Consider the following 20121-nt stretch of genomic DNA (forward strand, 5'->3'; position numbering starts at 1 on the left):
GAGCTCTCTAGCTGCCTTCACTGCTCCTCAACTCTGTGAAACTTAGAAAAGACCTGGAGTTCTTTTCTCTTTAAAGACCTCTTTATGTATTTTGTCTACATGGGTACTTTGTCTGGCCTACATCTATCTGCTCACCAGAATAGGGCATCAGGCACTTCAGAGCTGCCATGTGGTTGCTGGGAATTGAACTCAGAACCTTTGGAAAAGTATTCAGCACTGCTAACCACTGAGCCATCTCCCCAGCCCTAGACTTGCAGTTATCTCTCTTTGTTTAATTTTTATTTTCTGTATGTGAGCACACAGTAGAGTGAGTATTCTGTAGGTGTCTTCACACACCAGAAGGCTTCGGATCCCATTACAGATGGTTCACAGCCACAATGTGGTGCTGGGATTTGAAGTCAGGTCCTCTGGAAGAGCAGTCGGAGCTCTTATGACTGAGCCATCTCTCCAGCCCGACTTGCAGTTCTTAAAGCCACTTCACATACTCAAAGCCAAGATGTAATCTCTGACCCTACAGCCTCATACGCCATTCTGCTATAAAATGAGAGTCCTGCATGGTCGTGGAAGGGACTGCATGACAAGATTACAAGCCCTGGAACTGAGCCAGCAGGGTATGAGGCTCCACAAGTGTTGACAATGGTGAGGCATGAGGTTTGTTTGTATAATATATATATAACTTCATGTTCCTCCATTGGGAAATATTCTCCCATCCAAGGTTTTGGTGGAAAAGGGGATATTCTCTCCGCTGAGGCTGATGACTCCATTATACTTAGAATCAGCAGTGGTCCAGAAGGTGAGGTAATGTCTAATGTCTCAGTAAAATGGTAAACACTGAAAGCTTTAAGGCTGTGGGGAAGAACTCTGAAAACATGAGTACAAAAATATATAATTTTTCAACTATGCAAATTATGAGTATGGAAAATTAATTGCATAAGGAGTTTCATGGACCTAAAGGAACAGAGGCAACTTTTCAGATGTTAAGGAAGCAATGAAGGAAGGATCTCAGAACAAGAACTACCCAGCCAGCTTACTGCCAGTGCTTACAAAGGCAGGCAATTCATTTGCCAAGTTTAAAAAAATGTACTTGCAGTCCTTCTCTAAGGATCCAAAGGGTAAGGTCATAAAAGGCTGATTCAAGAAATAATCAGAGGGGAACCTGGAGTGGATGAGTGATTTGATATGTAAATAAAAGACTGGGCTTTGGTCTGACAGAGCTGAGCTATCTGACTGAGCTATGTGGTGATCTTCAGAGAGCTGTCTCCAACAGAACATAAGGCTGCCAGCTTCTACCCCACAATTTGACTTGGGTTGTTCTTTCTGCCACTCTCAAACACCCCTTCCCCAGGACCGCCATCTAAGCCACTGCTGTCCCTTGGCAGGCTCTTTCTCTGTTACCTCTTGCCTCTATGTGGTCGGCCTCCTCCTTAGGCTATCCTGGAAGAGACACTGCTGCTCCTCATTAGTCCTCCTGGGATGTGGTCGGGAGAGCTGCTGATTTGTTAAGGTGACACCCAACTACTATGCCTCAGGCCATGTGTACAAGCCCAGTACCAGGTTGCTCTTACTTCTGCATTACCTCAGGGGCCTATCAGAGCCTGGTTAATAACAAAACTTCCAAGACTCCATGACAGGCTTCAAAGTGGCAGTTCACCAGACTAGGCCTAGATCTGTTTCCAAGAACTGGGCAAGTCCAAGCAAGCCAGTTACTGGAAAAACCCCAGGCCTTGGGCAGCCAATCAGGAACTGCCAACACCACCAGAAGCTGACCCACCACCTGCCAGAGCCAAGCAAGGGCAATGGGTCAGCAGCAGTTTTCAGGCTCCCCCAGCAGCAGTTTCCAGTCCCTCCCTCCACCCCCAATAGCGGTTCTAGGATGTCTCTAGACAAATGGGGGTGAGAGTTCACTTAGGGGTCTCCATCTTGGTAATGGAAGATGCCAACATACTGGACTGCTGCTGAATAAAACACTCTGCTTTTATATACTATTTGAGTCCAGGATACCACTCTTCCGTGAATCACAGACCCTTACACTATATGGAGGATCCCTTCCCCTTCTCTGACCTTGTCTGGGGAGTTCAAAAACTCCATGTGCAGAGTGTCATGTAACCTTGGTCAAGAGTACAGGTATGCCTTCCTTTTTACTGTTAACAGCCCACTCAGCAAGCACCTGCGATTCCTGAAATGCTTCCCCATGCTAATGAGGCATTCTGGTACCCTAAGCCTTCAGCCAATGATCTTTGCCCATCCTCCATGCTTCTACCACCTTACGCCCAACCCCCAAAGTATAGGAGGCTTGAATCACCCATAGGTAAATTTGACCTGCCTCTCTCCAGCTCTCCTGAGGTGTCTTCTTCCCCCTATTACTCAAGGGGTTTCCGACCCATCCCTACCTAGCATCTCTGCTGGCATTGCCCTCGTGGGCCATTGCTCTTGGGGGGCCAATATTTGCTGAAGATCCCCGAGGCCAGGGAGAGATGCAAATACCCACAAACCTTAATGTTTTAAGGACATTCTGGTACTGGATATGGAACATAGCACTCTCAGGCTGAATTAATCCCTCCCCCAGCATGCTGCTGTACTTTGACATCCATTCAGTATTTACACAGCCCTCAGAGACCTGTACCTGCTCCAACCTTAGGTCTTCTGTCTCTTCCTCTCTTTGCTCTGATACTTGGGCCTTCCCTCAAGCACACACTCTCTCCACTTCCAGCCCAGTGAGTTTATGGGACCCTAATCACAGCCCTCATGCCTCAGCAGACCTCACCTCGGTGTGAGTTTACACACTACTACTATCCTACTCCATTTTCCTCTAAGCAAACACACTGGTTTCAAACTGGAACTGTACACTTATTTCCCGCCCCTCTCCCAGCCTAGAAATGTACGCTGGTCATGGACAGGGCTATACCCAGCTGACCTCAACTGGCTAAACAGGGTGCCCACAGATATATCCTGAACAGGACTCCAGCTGGGAAGAAGTCTATTCTCCTCCCCTAAAGGCCATGAAAGTCCTGTGTCTCACTCACCCTGACACTGACATCTATGGTCACTGTGCACATGAAACTCCAGATTGCAGCACCTGGGCCACCAGACATTCCCTACTAGAAGTAAAGTGGGAATGAGAAAAGAGCGCCTCGAGAGGAGCTGTGTGGTACAGCCATGAATAAGTCCCTCCTATTGGAGTGTCCTGGGTCATTCACAAGTGAAGCTCATAAAATAAGAGCTTTCTGCTCATCTGGACCAGAAACCCTAAACGATGTCAACTGTGAGTCTGGAACTCTCTGACGGTTATGCTTATGCTACTGGTGGAGAACTCAGAATCCAGAACCAGGTGGACTACATCCAGGCCCAGCTCTCCTCCATTCATGAGCCCACAGCAATGGCCAAGATATAGCACCTGACCGAGCCATGGCCTCCAGGATTCCACCACTGAACGACAGTGGGGAAAACTAACTCAAAACATACACAGGACTGTCACAGAGAAAAGGGTCAACCGTGGTTGTCACCAGCACTTATGACCGCTGAAATACAAGCCCAAGGTGAACAAACAAGCAGTCGGCTATCAGGCGGTCTCCTGGGTGCTGCGGCTGAGGCTGCAGACTGACACCCGAGGTCTCACCTGCTGCCTCTTCTCTCCTCATCACTCTCATATTCTGCCAGAACCAGATGCTCCTCCCCACACTCCAGCTGCCCCAGCTGCTCTGGTGCTGTGTCTGCAGCAAGCATCTCCCTGCTGAGGCGCAGGAGAGTCTCGGTCTCCTCTTCCTCCTGTCTCTGGGTGGGAACAAAGACACAAAGAGAAGTCTCGCACTGGAGCTCCAGCTCACTCTGTGACAGACCTGGGCCCAGCACTGCTGCCACCAAAAACAGAGCACCACATTCTCCTCAGAGGATGAACCCCACTTCCTGACTCAGATCCTCCACCACTTGAAAGCCCCAACCACTGTTTGAGGAGATGGTGGCCAATGGGAGCAAGAGTGGGGTCTGCCAATCGGGTGTCTCACGTCGGGCCCAGGCAGTGAGCAGCTGCCCACACCCCACAGCCCTCCACGTGCTCACCGAGCGCTTGGCAGCAAACCTGCGTCTTCCATCCTGGCAGACCTCCTGCAGCCGCTCCTCTCGCTTCCTCCTCCTCAGCTGCTCCTCCTAGAGGACAGGGACAGCAGAAAGAGACTCCTGCAGAAGTGCCACCCCAGGCCTTTCTCAGTAACAAATCTACTGAGGGAGCCCCTCACAGGGTGCTACCACCTCCATTCTCTCTGCCAATCTGGCCCCACTGCTCAGGTCAGTGGGGCCACATCCTCTCTTCCTCCAAGGCATACAGTAACCGCCATTCTTCAACTCTGTCCTTTCCCGGGCGAGTGAAAAATGGAAAAGGCTTGCATCATAAGGAGACAGCAATGACCTCAAGGTCAGCCAAGGACTGAGAGGCAACACCAAACGAAAAAAAATCCTAAGTCTTGTAATAAATTGAAAATAATCATTGAAGCCTGTTTCCTGATCACTCCCCTTCTCAGTCCCTCGGATCTCACCCTCAGCCTCTCCACCAGGTCCCTTTCTTCTTTCTTCTGCACAAATTCAGTGACCCAGTCAGGATCTCCAGCAGGTCTCAGGGTGTCAGAGGGTTCTTGGCAGGATGAGGAAGACAGGACTGAGTTCCTCCCACTACTTGTGGGGCCAGATGCAGGAGCGAGGAGACCAGCCTCTGCTTGCAATTTCTTCTGTTCAAAGTCCCGGAGCCAGGAGAGGGCCCCACAAATCAGACTTAAGGACTTTCCCTGCAGGAGGAAAACGACCTCACACCAGGCCAGAAGCAAAGCTTCCCAGATGATGCCCCATGTAATAAGGCCATCAAAGAAACCCTGGTTCTGAACACGATGATGTTCCAAGACCGTCTAGAATGGAAACGAATCAGTGGTCACCAGAGACAGGGAAGGGAGGAGTAAGCTTGGTTCCGAGAAGGGGAATTAGCTGCTCTTAGGCTGCATAGCTCCATGTCCCAAAAGAATTTAAGTGTTTTTTTCAACTTACAAAAATATCTAAATAATGACGGGAAAAATACAGTAACATAAAGCATGGAATCCAAAATTCTTGCCAAGGCCACATGTGACTCCAAGCTTTAGGGCAACGAAAACCCAAACACGCATAGTCAGTCACACGAGTTCCTACTGTGGGTGATGTCTACTGTCCAAAACACTCTTCCTGCTTGAGGTAACACTGTTCCATAGTACCGTTCACGCTGACAGGCAGCCCTATCCTGTGCTCCTAACCCCAGTGTCTGACTGACCATGAGGCCCTTAGGTGCGTCCTCATTCTTACAAGGACTGGCAGCCTTATAAAAAAGGGTCATTCAGATGCAGTCATACAGAAAACAAAGGCACCATAAAGAAACGCAGGAAGATGGCATCTACCAGAACAGGAGTGGGCCAGGACAGCCTACTCACATAGCCTTCAGGAAGAGCCAAAACTATGAAAATCTTGACTCCAGACCTGAACCTCCAGAACTGTTAGTGCTGGATTTCTGCTGTGGACGCAATCTGCAGTTCTCTATACCATGAAGACCAGAAGATGGACTACAGAGGAAACTGTGGAGTCCCCCAGGCTGCTGCCCCTAGGATCCATCTGGGTTCATGTGACTCTTTAGAGCTAACCCTCTCTCTACTTAACCTTCTGAGTTTGTTGCATTTAGGGGTGGCTGAAAGTCTCCAGAGCAGGGTTCTGAACTCACCTGTCCTGGAAGGTACCCTAAGAAAAACAACTTCTCACCTGCAATCCTGGACGAGACAGTGGCTCATCTCAGGAGCTCTGGGACTCTGACCTGCCTCCCAAAGCTTATTCCCATATATGTAAAAGCAAATATTTTTGTATATATGCAAAAATGGGACAGTGCACTGCCTGGTTCTATGCCAACTTGACACAAGCTGAGTTATCACAGAGAAAGGAGTCACCCTTGAGGAAATGCCTCCATGAGACCCTGCTGTAAGGCACTTTCTCAATTAGTGATCAAGGGGGGAGGACCCCTTGTGGGTGGTGCCATCCCTGGGCTGGTGGTCTTTGGTTCCATGAACAAGCCAGGGGAAGCAAGCCATGGCCTCTGCATCAGCTCCTGCCTCCTGTCCTGTGTGAGTTCCAGCCCCGACGTCTTTAAGTGAGTTGACATAGTACTCACTGTGCACAGTACCTCCTTGGGTGAGTTGACATAGTACTCACTGTGCACAGTACCTCCTTGGGTGAGTTGACATAGTACTCACTATGCACAGTACCTCCTTGGGTGAGTTCACGTAGTACTCCCTGTACACAGTACCTCCTTGGGGAAGTTCTTACAGAACTCACTGTGCACAGTAATACACCAAAGTTGGAGAAAGAAACTGGGAACCTGCAACCACAGCCCTGTTCACTTCCAACAATCCACCTCAGATACATCCCTCACTCAGTCTGGGTGAGGAAGGAAGATAGCCTCGGGGTTGGCTCCCAACAGCACTCAGTAGCCTGGGTCCTAACTCAGAAACAGTGCTGAACCTGGGGAAAAGCCAAAGCTTTCTCGATGTTCCTCAACATCAAAGCAGCAGTTAGCCACAGAAATCACAAAGCCATTGGTGGTGTGGGTTACATTTCAATTTTAAAGTCCTTTAGCCTGTTATCACCATGGGGCTGCATTTAGCGGTTGAACAGAGGAAGAGAACACTATGCAGAAAGAGAACCTGATGATTACTGTGCCTAGCTTCCTCTTGAGGAAGGCAATGTCTACACAGGTGAACTGTCAGGGTGAGAAAGGCCGCCTCAAATTGTCTGAGTGGTGCTCGCACATCCCTCATCCCTCACACTCACCGTGCCAGTTGGACTCTCAAATATCCCAATCTTGCCAGTCTCCAAAACCTTGTAGAGTTCTGCCATGAAGTCTTTCTGGATAGGATAAGGGGGGAAGAGAAACAGAAAATGGATGCCACCTATCTCCTGGCTTTCCTCAGCCATTGCCCTAGAGGGGGGCAGGGAGGAAGGGAGGGAGGGAGGGAGAGAGAGAGAGAGAGAGAGAGAGAGAGAGAGAGAGAGAGAGAGAGAGAGATTACTTTTCTCATGAGCCACGAAGTGAATTGAATCTGCTGAATCCAAAACACTTTTCTCACTAGTCACACAATTTCCCTTTGGGTTGTACATTTTCTGGCAAGCAGTTACCATGCTCTGTCCATCGCACACAAGTAATTATAGCAGAACCACACAACCCATAAAGTGATGCTGGTCAGATACTGGTTTTGTATGCTCCAGCCCAGAAAGACCTTAGGATGAACCTCCTGTTCTGCTACTGGATGCCCTTCCAATAATTCCTCCTCAAAAGCAGAGGCCTTCCTTGCCAAGGTCAGTGCCCTTTGGATCAAGCTGCCTTGGACATGGGAGTCCTCCAGCAATCTTCCCGAAGGCCTCTGTAATGGGCATCGTCTGCCCAAGCTGCCTCACCTGCTCCTACGATGAAGGCCTATAAACCTATGGGAAATGGCACAGAATGACCAACAAGACCTGTTCAGAAGGCACTGATTCACATCCATACCTCCTCCATCAGACAGCTCACATCTGCTTTTCTTCATCCTAACCTCTATTTCCACACTAGCACCGCCATCTACTGGTTATTCTTTCTGACCTTGGGACACAAGGGCTTTCAGGGGCTCCCTCAATGGTAGAAAGTTTACCAGGAATTTGGAGCCTCCTTGGGATATGATCCCTGGCACCCTAACGGCACTAAAGGACAGCTGCTTGGTTCCAGACAGCAGACTGTAAGAATGCTTTTCACAGCCACTAATCTCTGACTGGACTGGCTTCCCAATACTAAGGCTGTGCACAGCATTCCCCTTCCCCTGTCAGGACAAGGGCTCTCAGCTCCATGAGTGTTTCATTCCTGTTTCCTCTTCTGAAACTCTTTTCCTCTACCACCTCTTTGCCATCTGGAGGAAACTCTCGTCCACACCTCTTTTCCTGGGAAGTAACTGGACAGGCCCATCTGTTCTAAGTCCAAATAGTAATAACCCTAAGACCCACTTTATCCTTAATAAAATTACTGACCAAAACAAAACAACAAAAGGCCACACAACAAACTAAGAAAACGCAGTAATGAAAACAGCCATGCAATTGGAAAACCATTAAAACACAAAGAGAAGGTAAAGAAAAGTAACCAACAGGACGTGAAGAGATGGCTGAGTAGTTAAGGGAACGTGCTGCCCTTCCAGAGGACCCAGGTTCAATTCCTAGCACCCACTTCTCAGCTCACAACTGTCTCTAACTCCAGTTCTAAAGGATCCAGACATACAGGGAGGCAAAATACCCATACACATAAAATAGTAAAAATAAAAGTAATTTTTAAAAGGTAAGCACAGATTGTGAGCATCTAACGCGTGTTAAGCACTCTACAGAGCCCCCAGCACCACCCCTTAATTTCACTTAACCTATCACTGATATCAGGACTCGACATGCTTCTGGACGCTAAAGGTACAGAACTTAAAGGACTGCTGACTGGGGGCAATGCTCACTACTGGAGCCCTTGCAACAGCAGCATGGAGCTTAATCTACAATTGAAAGGGGCTGGGTGTTAAGGAGTACCATAGTTACTTAAAGAACAAAAAGCAAGCATTGGACCCACGCTCTAAGAGCAGGCTATGGTTAAACTCACCTGGGTACAACAGAGAAGTAGCAGGACTAAAAAGGAGAGGTCCTAGAGTTATGCACACTAAGGTGAAGAATGTCACTGTCTGGGAAAACCAGGGACCCGGGCTGAGAGCAGAAGAGGAAACATGCGCACTGCAAGCTAGCCTGGATTTCAGGACAGGTTCCTGAATACAGGAACCATGCATTTATTATTTACTCCTACTTTTATGACACTTCCACCGCAAATGTGGAAGACTTCCACACATCAGACAGAATTTTCTGAACCTTAAAAAGGGGGGACGGGGGGAGGACAGTGCAACGGAGAAAGTAATAGTATAGGCCCTGTGAGAGACTGCCAAATTGGATCTCGTTAATTCAGTCAATCTGTAGGTCTTCACCTGACGTCCACTATACACAATAATGCCCGAAAATCGCTTAATACAGCCTCCTTAAATTTTAGAACTCAACCTGCTACCACCACTGGGCTGCCCCTCGCGTTCCTTCTTTGCCATGCTGCCTCCGCCCACAAGTCCGACCTTAGGGTGCCCTTCGCTCAAGCCGGTCCCTGGCAGCCTCACTTTGCGCCTCCGCTCGAGTCTGCCCTTCTCACCTCTCTGCCTTCAGTGTCAGTTCTTCAGTCACGCAGGACCGTATTCGCTCTCATCCGCAGGGAGGACTCCCTGAGACCAGCAAGCAAGCCCAGCAGCAGCGGTAAGATTTGAAGCTTCAATGAAGGAGCATGCGCAAACGGAAAAACCGGCCACTTGGACACGCCCCGCGCCACTGAGCTTGTGCACTCCAGCTCATATCGGGACTTGAGGTTCAAATTGCTTTGATTAGGGCTATGTGCTTGAGCCTTGATCTAACTTTTCGTATTAGGATTTTACTATTACCATTTATCGGGGTTTTTGTTTTCACAAAAATGTCGCGCTTTTCCAAAAAAACATTTATTTAATGTATGAGTGCTCTGCTGAATATATGTCTGCCTGCCCGAAGAGGGCATCAGAGCTCCCTAAAGATGGTTGTGAGCCACAATGTGGTTGCTGGGAATTGAACTCAAGACTTCTGGAAGAGGATCCAGTGCTCTTAAATCCTCTCACCAGCTCCCAAGGTATCGTTTTCTAAATACACTTTTCTCAAAGAATGTTAAAAGTAAAAAAAAAAAAAAAACTATTAAATATCAAATGTACACAAACCCTTAAGAGCTAAGAGGGTTGATATTCTTCATGCATATATTTGTTTCCTCCTTGCTGTAGATATTGGATCTGGTTCACAATAATGACAAAGATGTAGGTATTACACAGAGTCCTTTAGAAACTTCTGTTGTGTAATGCAGAATAAAATATTTAACAGACTCTGGGGAACAGGCAGTCCATTGAGACTTGGTTTTCTGTCACTAGTTAGAAAAGCACGAACAGCACAGGAGGTAGAGCAATTAGTCATTATAAACGTCCCTGTTTATTGCACTAGGAACATTGGACATGACCTATTTTCAGAGGCTGCGCCAGAAAATTCTAACCACAACTTCAAGCTTGGTGCCCTTCACCCGCTTTTGCCAAGAGGTGTAAGAATGATTAATTCTCTGACCCTTAGTGTCCATTTTCTAGGGAGAAGGGCAGTTGCAGGATTTAGTCCTCAGTGGGATCTGAGAGCCATTGATTACCCTGATGTTGTCATCTCTCCGGATTCATGAAAGGCTCAAGAAAGCCTGCAGTAGAAGAGGAGGACAGGGTATGTGCTGGCTCCCACCTCCTTAACCCCAAGTCCAGGCTCTGTGGACTTGGTTACTGTTTCCCTTAAGTTTGATTGTATCAAGTTCCAACCCCAGAATATCCAGGATTCTTTGTTCCTTTCTTCCCACAACAGAGTTTCTCTGTGTAAGCTTAGCAATCCTGGAACTCCCTCAGTAGACCAGGCTGGACTCAAACTCAACGAGATCCTCCTACCTCTGCTTCCCAAGTGCTGGGATTAAAGGTGTGCACCGCCTGGTGAAAGTCCAGGATTTTAAGCAGTCCCAAGCCTCTAAGGTCCTCTTTTAAAAAGCATTGTCTTGTCCCAGCAGATATTCTAAAAATGAACCATCCTCTCCCTGGTGGTTAGTGGGTAGGTTAAGTGCTTTCCACCAGGCAGCTATGTGTTTATTCCAGTCAGGTAGGACTCCTCTTCCTGTTTTCTCACTCTTGCCACCTCTCTGGACTTTCATAGTATCAAGAACACAACCCAGGCAGGTCAGGTACTGATGACCCATGAAAACCTGGCAGATTGGACCAGCAATGGGCTTGCCCGGTTTGGATTAGTAGGTCCCCTGCAGTGCTACAGCATGGCTGGAAGTCATCTGAAGGGCCCTGCTCTTCTCTGTGGTCTACTGAAAGATAACCAAAGGGACAAACTACTGATGACTTGACCAGCTAAGCAAGTGCTCTTTCCTGCTGGGGCTGAGGGCCCCATGGAACAGAGTAGTGGGCAGCCAAGATGTTCTCAGGATTCAGTTCTCTCACCTGACCTGGGCCTCAGCGGGAAAACACCCCTTTCAGGTGGCAGGTGCAGAAGTGTAGGGAAGAAGCCAGAGAGGCTGTAAGAGTGGTGGGTAACGGCTTATGCACTCTGAAGGTCTGAGCACCTTACATCCCTGGATCCTGTGTCCCACAAGTATGTGGTAACAGCTGACATGAGAGAAAGATGGTTTGCTATGTCAGACCCTTTCAAATACCTCTAGCATTTCAGAGAACAGGGGAGGGCTAGAGAGGAACCCAGTGGGACCAACCTCACAAGAATGGGACAGTCTAGTGACACTTGTACCTCTTCCCTTTGACCATCAGGGTGTCGAGCTCATGTACCTGCAGGGACTGGATCTTCCCCTTGGGATCTCATACCAGGAGGAAGACTGAGGCTCCCATGGTGGGCAGAGGGGAGCCTGTCTCCATACAGCTCTGACGTGTCATGATGGGCAGGACCACATTCTGACCTCTCACTGTTCACTTAAACCTGAACCTCATCTTAGGACTCCCAACGACGGACTTAGCAACCGTGGAGGGCCTAACTCAGTCTCCCTGTTCTCTTCCTAGTGGAGTCACATTGGGTACATCTCCCTTTTCTACTGTTCATTAGGGTTTGATTAACTGACCTGTTTCAGGGCTGAGCCCAGCCTGTTAACAACTCTGGTAACAAGCTGTGTCTCCCCCAGGCTGGAAGGCAAGGTCCTGCACTGACCGTACATTGTCCCCTGCCTCACAACAGAATTTGGGCAAAATCTCCATCTACTCGATCTTCTCTATGACTTCATTCCTGGCCCAGGCTCGTGAACCCTGGCCTTGCGGCTAATGCAGGACACCAGCCATCCTCTGTGAAGTCCAGTCGCTCCCCTAGCCCCACCCCTGCCATAAGGACAGTACTGGTGAGGAGTCTGGGCACCCAGGTTATCAGCCAGAGCTCAGCCTGCAGCTGGGAGTTGATAGTGAGGTCAAGCACTTGGGATGTTACCTGCCATGTTTGCCTTGTGAGGGCGGAGGAGGGAACTTACCTGATGGCTACCTCTGTGCTGAGGTAATTGTAACTTGGAGCCTGGTAGGGTGATCAGGTATCAGAGAGGCTGCAGGCATGTGTCTAGCCTCCTATCCTCACACACCTGCCAATCTGGTTTCCACACCAGTGGAGGGAAAGCATCCTTGCCCTTGCCTTCTCTGGGTGTACAAGGTTCAGTCTGCCTTTCCCTCCCAGCAAAGCCTTGGTAAACATCCCTGCATATGCAGTTTCAGGCACAAAGCAGGTCTTCTGACAGCCTGTGGCACCCCAGAGTGGTGCCCGGATGGCCCATATACCAAAGAGATACCAGCAGGAAATCTGAATCATCCTGAGGAAACGGCAAGTCCTGCCTGCCTCCGCCAGCAGTCCAGTCTGAGATCTGCCTGTCCCACAAGATGTCCTGCTGGACTTCAATGCCAGACACCACCTTAGTAGAGGGCAGCCCCTAGAGCATGACAGGAGGCATCTGTGTAGTTGGGAGCCTCTGCCGTCTGCAGCCAAGGCTACCCTGCCTCTGCCCAAGGCTACCCTGCCTCTGCCCAAGGCTACCCTGCCTCTGCCCAAGGCTACCCTGCCTCGGCCCTTTCTAGCTGACCCGAGTTGTCCTTGAGCTTTGACCCTTTCATCTACACCACAGAAATCCACATTTCCAGGGCAGTGCCACAGGGACCTCATACCAGTGTCACTTCCTAATCGCAGCCCTACCTTCCTGTGTCCTCACCCTTCACAGGACTCCCTCCCCGCTGGCCTCTAAGCCCTCCCTGTGGCCTGCAGTAGCTCCTGTCCACAGCACCTCAGCAAACACCCAGGCATTTCCCAGTGGACAGATATCCCTCCCTCCCTCCCCCTGCAATAGCTGACCTCATCCCCATGTGCCTTGATCCCAGGGAGATTGAGCTCAGTTCGCCCAGACATCCTGTACCATGCCTGAGCACACTTGGGAAGGAGGACAGTTCACCTTCTCCGAAGCCACAGCCCACATGGCTGCTCTTCATTTATTAAAAGGCCACTGTTGGCTGGGGTTCAGGCCTACAGTTACTTTCTTTAGTCCAGCATGTTGCTGTTTTCTCTCAGGATCCTTCAAAGGAAGAAGCACTTCGGGGAAGGATCCAGTGAAGCAGTCGCATGAAACAGGGAAGGCAGCAGACAGCTCACAGAGCCCGACTCCATGAAGAGAATTTAGGCACAGGCTTGGGACACCTGCACAAACCCCTGCAGCTCCTTGGTAACAGAGCCTGACAGGCACCGACTGGCCCAGGAGCCCCTGCAGGCTGTTCCTGCTGGTGGAGGAGAAGGGCCAAAGCACTCTTAGGACTCCCAGTCATCCTCGTCCTCGTCTCCTACTGGCTGCTGTGGGGGCGGCAGAAGTGGAATGGAGTCTGACATTCGACTGAAGACTCCACCAGGCCCCTCACTGGTGCCAGTGCCAGGTCCTTTTCCAGAGATACCTGGGAGGGAGAGGCGATGAGAGAGAGACAGTGGGGCACTACTTCACCAGCCCCAGGGGGTAGACAATGGGGAAGGTGCCTACCTTTGCGCCTCATGACGAGTTTGTTGAAGAGATCTAACATCAAGTCCCCGCCTTGGCTGGTAGCTCTCACTGTAGTGGGAAAGTGGCAGGAGAGGGCAGTGTAAGATCAGGGACATCACACACTAGGTGCTCGCTGGCCTCTGGCAGCACAGACACACCTGCCTACCAGCCATGTGCTGGTTGTAAGCTCTTGGAGCTTTGGTATATCCATGGGCCCAGTCTCGGCTCGATGGTTCAGTCCTCAGCCTCACTGCATGGAGGAGGACACAAGCTCAGAGGCCAGGCAGTTGGCATTGGCCCACAAAGCAATCAGAAGATCCAGGATGCAAACCCAGGACTCTCAGTGCTGGGGTGCTAAGACAGTGCACACAGGTTAACTAGGAAGCTACCAGCAAGGACTATTGGCAGACATAAAGCCTTGTCCTTGGGATGGGGAGAGCCTCCAGGTCCCCGTCTCAGAGGACCTCACGTTCTCGAACACTTCTTTGGATGATGCTTATCAAAGGTTCTACTTCTTCATGGTTTTACCTGGGAGAACTCAAGACAGGAAAGCTTCCCCGCAGGTCCTGTAGCACCACCTAGAGGGACAAGGGTACCTATCAGGACAGCCACGAGGGACTTATGGTGAGTAGACAGGGAGCCTGGCTACTGTGACATCCTCTGTCCCTCACCTTGCTCCTGCTCCTTCTGTTTCTTCTTCTCAAGCTTGAGTTCCTTAACACTGCACAGCTTAGCCCTGCAGATGCACTCGCATGGTGGATGGACTCAAGCAGAGTGGCCTGGCCGCTGGAGGGGTCAACCACCTCCTTAGGGGCCTCCTGAACAGAGGCTGTAAGGAGAAGGGCGAAGGGCAGCTCAGCATCACAGGACAGGGAAGGCTGTCCAGCCTCAGGCTGGGCGCTGCCTCAGGAGCCTGACAAACCGAAACTGACCTGGATTTCTCAATGAGCTGAGGGGACGTGGGCCCAGGCGTCTCTCCTCTCTCTCCAACCCTCTTTTATTAACACTGTGGGGTGACAGACCTGAGAGTCTGATGCTCTGAGTGTTCTAACTTAGCACCATAAGACAACAAAGGGTTTTCTGCTCCTTGAAGTGGCTGGGGAGAGGCTGAGAGAGGTGATGTGAAAGCTGGAATTTGGTTGTTTCAAGTTTTTATAGTCCCCCTGCCCGCTGACTACACTAGAAATGGCAGAGAGCTTCTCCAAGGCTTCCTCTGCCCTGAAAGTCAGACTCTCACAACTCGGTATAGCACAGAGACCACTGTACCAACCCCGTGAGACAAGACACGCACCCCGAGAACTCTCTGTAGATCCCAGATCTAGGAATATGTGACCTACTGAGAGCTTTTCAGGGACCAGGGCAAGAGAAAGCCAGAGGTTCTGTTAAGGAGAGCTGACCACAGGGTTGGGGATTTAGCTCAGTGGTAGAGCGCTTGCCTAGCAAGCGCAAGGTCCTGTGTTCAGTCCCCAGCTCCGAAAAAAAAAAAAAAAAAGAGAGCTGACCACATGTACCCCCACTGCACTACCCTACCTGAGTGGGCCACGCCGATGCCAGTGTCTTCTCCCCTGGCAACCTTGACAGTCACAGTTGCCACGTCAGGGGACATCGCTGGTTGGGGGGTACTGACCAGCGCTGTGGGAGCTGGGGGAGGTGGCGGTGGAGGAGGAGGAGGAGGCGGTGGTGGTGCCAACAGCGCTCCATCCTCCCGTTCTGTGAGGGAAGTGAGAGCATAGAAGGGTTTGAGGAAGGACTCAGCAAGGACCTTCTGGGTCAGTTCCATCCTCTGGCTCACCTGGCTGGAAAGGTTCCGCCACCTCCGTATGGAAGGCAGGCAGCTCTGGAATAGCACCAGGGGCAGACAGGGCAATACCGGAACCCAAATCCGCACTGTACATCAGGTCGTCCGAGATGCCAGGCAAGTCGGGTAGGTAGGATGGCACATCGATCTCAGGAACCTGGCCCAGGCCTGGCACATAGAAGTAGTTTTCTGGAGCCTATGGGGACACGTGAGACAGGAAATGTGATGGTTCTGCCATAGCTCAGGGCCCACGCTGAGACCATGTGGCAGGCCGCACAAGTGGACCCACGCAGCTGGGTAGACAGAGGCTTAGTGGAGCCCTCACGGAACAGTACAAGGGCCTGCCTGCCCAGGCGCCCCACACCTACCGGCTGCTCCAGCTGCTCTCTCTTGCTGATGGACAGAGGAGCATCGAACAACTTCTCCTCCTCTGTGCCCAAGATGGTGTGTGTTTTCGTTACTGCGCCAGCCAGAGTGTCCAGGAAAACATACTGCTTATACCTGTGGAGGGGGCTAGGGTCAGGAGGCTACCTCTGTCCCGAGGCCAGGGAGGCCCCTACCACCCCTCCTACTCATTGGCTAAGCACTTTGTGCATTGGAGATCCACTCTTAGGAACCCAATCAAGTCCTGAGAATTGTGCCAGGCTCAGGTCTCCAAAGCCATCCAAGCAAGGTCTCCCTCCCTCCCTCCCTCCCTCCCTCCCTCCCTCCCTCCCTCCCTCCCTCCCTCCCTCCCTCCGTCCTTACCTCCCTCCTTCTCTCGCTCTTCCTGCTCAATGATTTCCCAGCCATTATGAAGAATACTAAAGTGCCTTAAATTCACTATTGGGGTGTCTTAGGGTTTTATTGCTGTGAATAGACACCATGATCAATGCAAATTTTATAAAGGACAACATTTAATTGGGGCTGGCTTACAAGTTCAGAGGTTCAGTCCATTATCATCAAGGCGGAAGCATGGCAGCATCCAGACAGGCATGGTGCAGGAGGAGCTGAGTTCTACATCTTCACCTGAAGGAACAGCCTCAGCATCCTAGGAGGAGTTAGGTGGTCTCCAAACCCACCGCACAGTGACACACATCCTCCAACAAGGCCACACCTTCCAATAGTGCCACTCCCTGGGCCAAGCATATCACATTGGGCAAACAGCACTCTGGAGAAAGCTTGCCTGACCCACTGTTAATACAGAGTCGTCCTTACTGAGCATCCTCACCTTGTCCTCCCCACCTTCATCCTCCCAGGCCTCAGGATCTGAGGCAGCATGGGTCTAGAGGATGGTTTTAAGCTGCAGATCAAAGGCTCTTATCAATAAACCTGTGTCTCCCACACAAAAGAGTTGTCTGTGCACTAGGCGGCATCCCTTGAAAAGACATGTACAAATATATGTGTAGTCCAGATGTGGTGCCAACAGCAGACTTCTGGGGACAGCGTAGCATGACATGGATGACATGGGACCCTCAGAAGCAGGAGACTCATCCCTCCAGGGGTCAGCCATCAGGAATAAGGAGCGGCCCTCAGCAGGCCTGGATGGTGGCATCTCAGAAGACTGCTGGCTGCTCCTTGTAGAAGATTGTTCCCATTTGTCCAACGTTAGCCCTGGACAATGGCTATATACATTTCATTTGTGTGTGACTGCTTTCAAGTCAGCCTTGGTGTGCGCAATTATTCTACTACATCTGACTGTCCTATTTCTCCCTCTGCTCTCATGAATTCTGTGTAACTAGATGTTCATTGATAAAATGATTCTGAAACAATCAAAAACTGAGGCATGGGGGGACAGCACAGCACATTCTGAATGGCCCAGGTTCGTGCTGTGAAAGAGGTTCTGGAAAATTAACCCAACAACCCTGGGTGCACTCTCATTTTTGGAACAACGCGATAACTGCACAACAGTAGTTTCCCGTTAATGTCAGACTTGCAAAAAAGTTTGAAGAAATTATGTCTAGAAATAAATTAAGAAAATGGAACAGAGAATCATACAGGGTCCATTACCAGAAAGAAGAATTTACTGAAACTATGAAAATCATTAATATGAGAGACACAATCATGAGACCAGGGAAAAATGGAAGAAGGGAACACAAACACAGGATACTTTAATTCATGAGGGAAGAAGCTATTGAACTTATTAAATGGTTTTACATAATACTTGAGAGTGGTTCCTGGTCTCCTTTGGCTATGAATGATAAGTAAAAGGAGACTTCTGAAAGAAGATGTAGAATGCGTACATGTATACACTAGTAAAACCATGTTAATGCACTGGGACTCTTATGAGAATCATTGTTTGCAGCATGCAGAAGCAGAAGCTAGCAGAAGTGCTGAGTTAGGGATTAACCTGTTTCTTTCTAACCACTGCCTGCCACCTTTGCCGTGCCATTTATCATTAGAACTTCTCAGGAAACACCTTGTAGTTGGCCTGGAGCTCTGAGCTCTGAAGTAGAAATGACAAGTTTATAATTCTTATTTTGGCCATGGGCTTGGGAAAAGGGGAGGCTTGAAACTTTGAGGAACAATCATACTTCTTGGTTCTTAGTTCTTTGTGAGATGTGGTCTTTCTTTTGAGTCTGGCACATCTGGTAATGATTACAGAATGTCTACCTCCTTCGAGTAACAAAGAAAGTGCAGAGTTATTTCACCAAGAATCATCTGAGAGCATCCGTCTTAGTGAGCTGTAATACACTTGGGAATGGTTTTCCCTGAGGAAGCCTTCCTTGCTGGATCTTGGCCCCGCCCAGCAGTCTGGGTTTGAGGCTTCCCTGCAGCTGCTTGGCTTGACACTGAGGATGCCATTGGCTGTAATTGCACTCCACATCCTGCCACTCCCTTAGTGGCTCTGGCTCTGGTTCTTTGGATAAAGTATAGTGTATGAAATACTCACTGAGCAAGCAGGGATGAGTCAGTCTCCAAACTCCTGAGGCCATGTCTGCTTTGATTTACTTTTCTTTGTGGTGGAGTCCAAGTGTGCACACTTGAGTAGTTCTTAGGTGAATCTTAAGTGCCTCTCAGTGTGTGAACACTAGGGTAGAGTTTTAGGGTGACTTTGCTGTCCTTTCTCAACCCTCTGCTGCTCTTCAACACCACAGAGGTAATGACTGACCAGCAATAAGAAGAAATAGCCAGCAAGAAGAGCTGAGGGACAGGCCTGGCTTAGATGACCCTAGAGTATTAACCTTGAGAAGAATACTGGTCTGACAGGTTATTTGACTTCTAAGAGCAGGAAATGTGATGTTAAAATATTTCCCTGAGAGAGTATTCAAATCAACAAAATCAGAACTGAAAAGGGAGACATAACAACAAAAACAGGAAATTCAAAAACTCATTAGATCCTACTACAAAAGCCTGTACTCAACAAGACTGGAAAATCTGGATGATGTGGACAGTTTTCTAGGCAGATACCAGGTACCAAAGTTAGATCAGGATTGGACAAACCATCTAAACAGTCCCACAACTCCTAAAGAAATAGAAGCACTCATTAGAGTCTCCCAACCAAAAAAGCCCAGGACTGGATGGGTTTAGTGCAGAATTATGTCAGACCTTCGTGGAAGACCTAATACCAGTACTCTCCAAACTGTTCCACAAAATAGAGACTGAAAGAACACTACCCAATTCCTTCTATGACGTCACAGTTCACCTATAGCTAAACCACACAGAGACCCAAAAACGAAAGAGAGCTTCAGACCAACTTCCCTTATGAATGTTGATGAAAAATTACTCAATGAAATTCTTGTGACTCCAAGAACATATCAAAGCAATCATCCACCATGATCAAGTAGGCTTCATCCCAGGGATGCAGAGATTGTACAACACATGGAAATCTATAAACATAATCTACTATATGAACAAACTCACAGAAAAAAACCCACGTGATTATCTCACTAGGTGCTGAGAAAGCATTTGACAAAATTCAACACCGCTTCATGTTAAAAGTCTTGGAAACACCAGGAATCCGAGGTCCCTACCTAAACATAGTAAAACAATATACAGCAAACCAGTTGCCAACATGGAACTAAATGGAGGGGTACTTGAAGCAATGACACTAAAGTCAGGGACTAGACAAGGCTGCCACTCTCTCCACACCTATTCAGTGTAGAACTTGAAGTGCTCGCCAGAGCATTCAGACAACATGGAGGTCAGAGGGATACAAATTGGAAAGGACGAAGTTAAAATATCACTATTTGCAGATGATATGATAATATACTTCAGTGACCCCAAAAATTCCAACGGAGAACTCCTAAACCTCATAAACAACTTCAGCAAAGTGGCTGGATATAAAGTTAACTCAAACAAATCAGTAGCCTTCCTCTACTCAAGGGATAAACAGGCTGAGAATGAAATTAGGGACATGACACACTTCACAATAGTCACAAATAATGTAAAATGCCTCAGTGTGACTCTAACCAAGCAAGTGAAAGATCTTTATGACAAGTCTCTGAAGAAAGAAATCAACGAATATCTCAGAAGATGGAAAGATCTCCCAGGATCATGGATTGGCAGGATTAATATAGGAAAAATAGCCATCTTGCCAAAAGCAATCTACAGATTCAATGCAATTCCCATCAAAATTCCAACTCAATTCTTGAGTTTGCAAATTCAATTGGAATCATAAAAAAACCAAAATAGCAAGAGCTTCTGGGGGAATCACCATCTC

General features: G+C 49.0%; 2 protein-coding genes across 2 annotated transcripts in view; both read right to left on the reverse strand.

The window, feature by feature from the left end:
- Window positions 1-9377, reverse strand: part of Ddx11l1 (DEAD/H-box helicase 11 like 1) — a gene marked incomplete in the record, with an annotated part of 107737 nt that extends 98360 nt beyond the window's left edge. Inside the window, 4 exon segments of the mRNA NM_001447201.1 lie at window positions 3617-3771; window positions 4057-4143; window positions 4530-4775; window positions 9239-9377. Of these exon segments, the coding sequence (NP_001434130.1) occupies window positions 3617-3723 (107 nt within the window).
- A 3740-nt stretch (window positions 9378-13117) lies between these two features.
- On the reverse strand, window positions 13118-16709 carry Washc1-ps2 (WASH complex subunit 1, pseudogene 2). The gene is given in 8 exon segments (XM_087567945.1): window positions 13118-13598; window positions 13682-13750; window positions 14353-14427; window positions 14430-14510; window positions 15212-15391; window positions 15474-15675; window positions 15848-16006; window positions 16704-16709. Coding segments are annotated over 8 exon segments (912 nt in total). The 3' UTR covers window positions 13118-13458.
- Window positions 16710-20121: the final 3412 nt, after the last annotated feature.

The sequence above is a fragment of the Rattus norvegicus genome, chromosome 9, assembly GCF_021556685.1.
Source record: "Rattus norvegicus strain SHRSP/BbbUtx chromosome 9, alternate assembly SHRSP_T2T, whole genome shotgun sequence".
Taxonomy (NCBI): domain Eukaryota; kingdom Metazoa; phylum Chordata; class Mammalia; order Rodentia; family Muridae; genus Rattus; species Rattus norvegicus.